The sequence below is a fragment of the Babylonia areolata genome, chromosome 21 (genome assembly GCF_041734735.1).
Source record: "Babylonia areolata isolate BAREFJ2019XMU chromosome 21, ASM4173473v1, whole genome shotgun sequence".
Lineage (NCBI taxonomy): Eukaryota > Metazoa > Mollusca > Gastropoda > Neogastropoda > Buccinidae > Babylonia > Babylonia areolata.
This window is the reverse complement of record NC_134896.1, coordinates 38,112,791-38,120,783: the sequence shown is the minus strand read 5'-3', so window position 1 is coordinate 38,120,783 and position 7,993 is coordinate 38,112,791. Positions and strand designations below refer to the sequence as shown.

The 7,993-nt window shown below is 43.9% G+C and overlaps 1 protein-coding gene across 1 annotated transcript; it reads right to left on the bottom strand.

Moving 5' to 3' along the window:
• Positions 1 to 853: 853 nt before the first annotated feature.
• Positions 854 to 6,841, bottom strand: LOC143296428 (uncharacterized). Its single transcript, XM_076608347.1, has one exon. It carries the CDS (start codon positions 5,297 to 5,299, stop codon positions 4,193 to 4,195), a length of 1,107 nt encoding a protein of 368 aa, XP_076464462.1. The 5' UTR covers positions 5,300 to 6,841; the 3' UTR covers positions 854 to 4,192.
• Between the last annotated feature and the right edge of the window lie 1,152 nt (positions 6,842 to 7,993).

The window sequence follows — 7,993 nt, the reverse complement described above, 5'->3', positions numbered from 1 at the left end:
CACTGGACTGCAGAACTGCATGTATGTGTGTCTTCTCTCTGTCAGATATCTCAATGTCATGGTAGAGTTGTTTTGGTCTTGTTGATAAATTAATTGGAACCAAGAAGACGTCCAGATCTGCAAACTTTTTTCCAGGGGCACACATTAGCATCAGCCATTGACTGATACATGTGTACTAAACATAACGAAAAAGATCATCAATCAGAGAATTTCAGCATGCATGCACATGCATACACCTTGCAGACACATGAGATACCTGTGACCTTTTGCAAAGCCTCACACACACACACACACACACACACACAGAGCCCCCACCCTCCACTTATTAATGAATGCATGTACAATGTGCATCCCACAGACACATAAAGGCTTTGTTTACCAGTGAACATGCACATGCACACCTTATGCTCAACATATACACATCCTATAAACTCATAAAGCACTTGCATGCATTTGTAAAACCATGCACATACAATTGAATTCTGGTTACCAATTTCAAGGCCTTTCAAATCCCAAGTAATGAGTTTGTGACTAAATCTCCTTTCGTCAAGTCGTTGATAACGCATTAAAACTGGGCCATCAGCAATTGTATTTGCTACTAAATTTCTTTCTTTTTTTTTTTAAAGTCACCTTTTTCACAATTTGAAACAAAGACTAAGGAAGAGACCTACATCACTGAGACATCTCAAGAAAACCATTATAGATATTTGAAATGTTTTAATTTGCATGCAATGGACAAAAGTGTGCTATTGTTAGTCAGACAAAAGAAAAAGGAAACCAACATCATTGAAACTTAACGCAGCAAAACCACTTCAGATATTTGAAAAGTTTTAATTTTTGAGCAATGGACAAAAGTGCTTTTGTTAGGGAAGAAAACGTATGTTGACAGCAAACACTTAGCAGCATTAGCCTGCCACAATCCCATAACAAATGCTGCCTGCAGTACAACACACTCGCACCCACGCACACGCAGACCCAACAATCCACATGCGTACCCAGCTCACAATCTGAGGTTACGTTCAAGCTCAGTACTGCCAGTAACCATCAGCATGACACAGCAACACATTGCCAGTTGCTGTCAACTAGAAATAATACAGCACTCTCCAGATGAAAGAAATTAAAATTATTGTGATTCACGCTACTTGTGTGACTGAAGAGTTCTGTCCCTAGGACCAGCCAGCCATCTCGTCTGTCTACACAAGTAAAAAACCTGGCTGAAAACGCAAAATGATGTGTGCACAATTATCGGCTGGTTCTGGCATCAATTGGCTGGGATTTGTGTGAACATAGCCTGAACCCCTCCATTGGACCAACCACTTCGAGTGCACAGCCAGCATATTCAGATGGTTTGAATTTTTTTTTTAAATCGTTCTTCAGTAGCCATGAATTATTTATTCATTATTAAAACTGAGCAATAACAAAAGTGCATCAACAGGCTTTCAGCTGAAAGTGACCCCTCCACTCGATGCCACACCACTCACTAAGCTGGGTATATTTGTATGTTTTTATCAATACACCCCTTCTCCACGTCTAATCCCTCACCTATTTTCCACATCCATTGTATGTGTGTGCTGAAATAATGAATGTGTGTGTGTGTAAAATACTGAATACAGTCAATACACCAGTGACAAGAGGAAGAAAGCTCATCGTGTATCACTTCATTTTCAATGTGGTGGCTGATGAACCCAATATTATTAATATAAAAATCACTTTTTCGTAACTGCAAATGAAGAAATAAAACAAATAAAATATATAAAATAATACTACAATCCAGGAATTGATGGTCAATATTGGTATCACCTAGTGAAAGAGAAACATGACAGATGGGGAAAACAGAGGAGTGAAATATACCTATTAGGTAATCAAACATTAGAATAACTTTTTCACAAGTGCAAATGGAGAAATAAAACAAACGGAAAAAATTTAATGCTACAATCAAGCAATTCATAGTCAATATTGTTATCACCTTGTGAAAGAGAAACATGACACATGGTAGGGGAAAACAGAGGAGTTAAATATTACCTATCAGGTAATCAAACATAAGCTGATAAGAATGCAACCATCCATTGAAAGAATACTCAGAACATTCACCAGTTATTTATATCATATGATCAGAACTTCAAACACAGAGTCACCACTGAGAATCATGTTGTGCCTGTTCTTCACAAACGTTTTTAAAGTTAAAATCCGACACTATGGTGTGGATTTACTTTTATAAAAATCAGAAAATGAATTAAGGGGAAAAATAAAAGGTGGGGTGGGGGGCGTTTGTTCTGTTCTTTCCTAACATATTGTAACCAGTGTCCGATTTCAGCCTGTCAACAGCCACTGCCACTGTCTACAACTGCCACAGCTAAATCTTATGGTCTGTTCTGAGTTCTTGAAGTCAAGCGTGGGTATCAACTAAAATCGCCAGTCAACCCACCTATCTTGCCACAGCATGACCCCATGCGACCAAACATCAACAGTTCCTTAAAGACTGCTGGCACTGGGGTTGCAGCTAAACGAGCCCTAGTATGGTTCTGTGAGTGTGTGGGGGTAGGGGTGGGAGCGAACGGAGTGAGGATCACGCCGAGGGCAAGAAAGAAATGCAATCAAACGAAAAAAGTTTTCTGTCCGTTCAGTCGACTAAAAGTATAAACGTAAGAGGAAAAAAAATCCAGTTAAAAATAAGTAACCATTTCTTGCAATACACACGTAAGCCGTTCTGTGCGTTAAGTTGAACGAAACTTAAGAGGAACGCAAATTCAATTAAAACAATTAGTAACCGTTGCTGCAAGATTACACACGTAAGCCACGAACTCATCCAAGCAGTGCTCCATTATCGAACACAAATCCAACAGGAGGTCAAATCTAAGAGTCATGTAAGGGTTTACGATCAGAGTAGATAAGGCATTTGTCAACACTCACATCCGCTGTGTGTGTGTGTGTGTGTGTGTGTGTGTGCTTGTGCTTGTGCGTGTGCGCGCAGGTTTCTCTTTTTGTACGTCAGTGTTGTATAACTGTTGTATACCTGAAAAAAAATGTTTCATGCATTTCAGTTGTATGTATTCTGTGGTCAATGCAGATGGGCAGCCTTAAAATATCAAATTCGGGTAGCGGTTGTAAGCTTCGTAGTTGAAGTGGTAGGTCTAGTAGAACACACACACACACACACACACACACACACACACACACCGTCAGAGGCTGCATACATACATACATGCACGCGAAAATAACACTTTTTTCAGTTCCAAAGCAAAGAATATATTAAAGTTAAAAGTGTACATGTTTATATCATCTATCATAAAACAATAGCTTACCAACTTATCCATTCACAAGCAGTCGTCAATATTCATATCAAACTGCAGTGCGTAAACTAACAGACTGTGGAGCCCAAAAGGGTATTATTGCCTCACACACATACGCGCGCGCGCGCACACACACATACATAAGGCCTACGTGCACGCACAAATAGGGCACGTTTTGTCAAGCAAAGAATCAGTATAAATGAATGCAAATAATATACGTGCGTGCGCACGTAATTAAAGAGCACTTTTTTTTCCGAAGGCAAGCAAAGAATATACGGATATACTGACGAAAGTAACACGTGTATGCATGTGTGTACAATATCCTTTACAAAGTAACAACTTACCTTCTTATTTTTTCAAAAGTAATTGACGATATTTACACCATCATGCAGCACAGCCGGATAATAAGAGACTTCTTTGTGAAACAAAAATTAAATTACGGAAAACACACACACACACGCACACACACGCGCGCGCGCACCCACACATATAATGCTTGTACACAACATAATAGACATGATTTTCCTTTTAACTGTCGGTTTGAATGGATCAGCAGGGTGACTGAAAGTAAATACAGTTTTTCTTCAGCTGAAATGCTTATCAGTGTTCAGTTCTTTCAGCACCGTTCTAATTGAGTTATTCCTCGTGGTGACAGAACAGTCCATGGATTATTCATCGTTCCAGGGCCATGACCTCCCCTGTCTCTCTCTCTCTTACTACACACACACGCGCGCGCGCGCGCACGCACGCACATTTAATGCTCACACGCCTGGTTCATACCAGGTAATGTATGTGCACTGACAACAGATACAGTCATTTTCACAGGGTGCAGACACTGCCTGTCAGTGATGACGTCCATTGAGTAGTGGACCCAAATGCATGACCTCAGCACGTGCAACCATCTAATCCACGCTGTAAAACCGAGGTCTTGCACGTGTGGCTCTGAGGTCACGGGGACTGTGTCCGGCATCAGTGACGTCAGACAGGGCAACAGGCACAGACAGCCAGCTCAGTTTGGTGGGGGGGACGGAAGGGGCAGAGGACTGGTGAAAGTCATCGGGTGAAGCCGTTGTTTTGGTGGGGTGCAAAGACCAGGCTGTGGGGGGCGGGCGGAGGGACGTGAAAGAGCAGTCAGCAAGCTGGCTGTGTCTTCTGGGGGCTGCCCGCCCCGCAGTGCCCACCGTGACGTCAGCATGACTGAGTCTGCGCTGCCTGTGTCTGGTCTGCACGCGCACGATGGCCATGAGGGTGTGGTGACTCCGGCGGCGAAGATGAGCTCCCTTCCGGTGTGCCCTGCTGAGGACGTCCCCGCCAAGGCGTGGGGAGTCCTGGAGTGGAAGGCCGGGCTGAGCGGACTCTGCTGATGCACCAAGGCTGGAGGTGTGGAGTTCTGGCAGACTGTGTCGGTGAACTGGTGCCGTGGGGATCACTCTGAACAGCCCCTCTGGGACTTTCTCACCTGGCTGTCTGGCCTCGGCATGCTGGCCTGGACAGGTGTTGGTCTCACTGATCTTGACACGAGGATTTTCTGTTCTGTCTGTCGTCTTTCTTCTGTTGGCATGGCTGGTGGAGTTACTCTGCGGGTTGGTTTTCAAAGTGTTCATCCTTCTTGTGGCAATGGGGGATATCTGGCTCCGCGTCAGTTTAGGAAAGGATCCACATGACACTGGAAGCGGGAGGGATGTGACCAGACCGTTTTTGTTTGGAGACCTGGCAGTCACAGACTGTCCAGTGCTCCGTTTCTGATGTTCGTCTTTCAGACTCCTGTCAAACGTGGGGGTCCGCTCCAAGATGGCTTTGAGGTCCCGGCGCACAGTGTCCTGCTGCCAGCTGTGACGCCGCCGGCAGCTTTCCTTGGCTTGTCGTAGCTGCTGGTCTTGCTGACGTAAGAGACGTTGTTCACGTGCATTCACCTCTCGTGCCCTCATCTGTTCACGAGCCTCCATGACGCCCGACACACTGGAGAAGTGACTGTCGTGGTACAGGTGACTGTAGTCCGAGGGATTCATGCTGACCACGTGAACCTCGCTCAGCTACAGGGGGGGAATATGGTGGTTACAACCGATACAGCGGCTGGAGAAAAAGGTCAATGAAAATGGACTACTTAGCTACGGTATGGATTTGACCCAGCGCACTTCGCACGTGAACAATCTCAGCTGACAGTCTGAACATTGGCTGGAAACATGCACATACAGCCTGGACTGGCCTTGAAGGTGGAATGTTGTACTGATGATCATTTAATGATATGTATATAATTATTTCGGGGCAAATTTCTGCTTCATATACCACAACACTGCACTTCAACACATGTTCAGATGACAATGTTCCAAAGAACATAGGCCGTTTACACGTTATGGTTCATTCATAACACAGGGTACGGTACAAAACTTGTTCTCTTGAACTGATAACTCATCTTCTATTCAGCTTCTTGTGATTTCATAAGCTGTCATTTTACAGAAGACACTTTGCCAAGGACGGATAGTTCTCTGCCAGTGGAATGGAAAACAAAGGCGACAGCTTGGTTCTTTCTTTCTTTTTCTTTTCTTTTTTTTTTTTTTTTTTTAATATATTTTATCTTAAAATGTTTTAGAGGTGTTAATAAGATAAGGGATCATACATACTGATTGAATATTTCCTATTCTTAGTATCCTGTATAATACCAGACTTGGTTCCGCAGAACCGACATAACCAGCACAACGATTTCCAGTGAACATGAACACAGCACGTCTCTCACCCAGTTGGGGGGGACTGTAGGACGAAGAACTGTGGGGCCACCGTCTGACGACTGTCCCATGAACGACTTACAGCGAGAGCGCCGAGTGTCTGGCCTAGGCTTGACGTGCTGGCTGAAAGCTGACTTGTCATTTTATCGTGATTTCCTTCCCCGGTCGCCAGATAAGAGCAGGACACTATGATATACAGGTCAATGGTGCAGGCAGAGGAAAAGAATAGAGCCGGAAAACGTGCACGTCTGCCTGGAGCTCTGAGAACCATTCCGACTTGTCACATGTATCTTCACAGTGTGAGGGCTTATCTCGCCCGCAGTCAACGTCATCCAATCAGATCTCAAGAGCAGCCGGATGAGCTGTGTTGTAAATTACTGGCGGGCTGACGGAACCTCGATAGCGCGACTGGAGGACCCAGTGCACTTGACGTGGCCATAAATCGTCCCTCGGACCTGACGTTTACACCTCCAGTGCTCACACTGACTCACCACTCGGGTCTGGAGCCTATGTCTCAGCCAATAAGTGAATAACTGAAGGGTAATAAACCAACTGTCTGAGAAAGTGGGGATGAAGCGATTACCAGTCGTTAACAGTGTGTTCACAGGTCTTCTGTCACTTTGTCCCTCCAGGATATCTGCAGTGATCAGAGATTTGTATCAAGGGCCAGGGAGTAGAAGTCATGGTCAGGCCTGTGCTGCTGGACGGGAAAAATTAATATGGTCATGGAAATTGTGTGCAGGTGACTACAACTAACACTAGGATGATAGGTGTTCTCATGATGACTGTCCCTTTGTTCCCCATACACCCTCACTGATTCAACACTTACATGTGCACATACACATACAAAAGCAGAAGCATGCACAGAGAGAGAGAGAGAGGATGAAAGAAAAAAGTGTTTGCATGAAGGTGGTTTGTGTCACAGTAATCTTACTTCTTCAATTCCTTTTCAGTCCCCATCAAACATACTCAAGAGATAAGTTTTAAAAAAGGAAGTAAAAGGTCAAAGATAAGAATGAACCCAGGTGATAATGGATCAACCACAAATGCCAAGTGTGGTTTTTACCGTGTATCAGCTGGTGTCAATGATATTATATAGTGAGTGTGTTTTCTAACGTTTTTTCTTTTTTTTCTTTTCTTTTTTTTTTTACTTACTGGGTCACTATAGGAATGTCAAATGACTGTAATTTACTTATACTGATTGGTATTTCCGCTTCTTGATGTTTTCGTCTTTGAGTTCATTCTCTACACTCTGCAGTTGGGCAAGTTGTTCTTCAGTCTCTTTCAGCTTCCTCTTCAGACGCATACACCGAGTGTATACATTGTCTTTACGAAGCTCGACACATTCTTTCCTTTTCTCTGTCAATGACTTTCTGAGAGATACCTCCTGCTGTCTTAGAGCTTGGACACATTGCTGGCTGGTAACAAGTTGTTTGTCTTTCTCGTCCACCTCCATCTGGAGTTTTTTCACCTCTTCTTTCTTTGCAATCAGCACATCTTTCAGTCCGGTCATTTCAGCATCCTTGATTTGCAGTTCCCTTTCTTTTTCACTCAGTTTTGCTTTAAGAAATGACACCTCCTCTGTCCTTGTTCTTAGTTCCTTCATGACAACGTCCTCTTTTTTTCCTTTGCTGCGTGCTGTCTCTGGGTCTAAAATAGGGGGCAGCTGTTTGACAGTTTTTTGCTGCTCTGCATTTTCAAATGGAAGTTGCAAAAAATCTTGAAGTGCGCTCTCTCCACCTGGTTTACTTCTATTTTTGCGCAGGCGAGCCTCTTCCGCTCTGAGCCTCCCCAGTTTTGATTTAAGCTGCTGAGTTGGTGGCAAATCTTTGACCAGGTGTCCAAGCCATTTAAGCAATGTTGCATCCTTTATCCTCTGCATCTTGGCTATGCGACATACTTCTGTCACAAGACCTACAGGACATTCCGGTAAAGCCTCAAGGTCCTGTACAGTTCCTTTCAAAAGATCTGCGCGTGTAA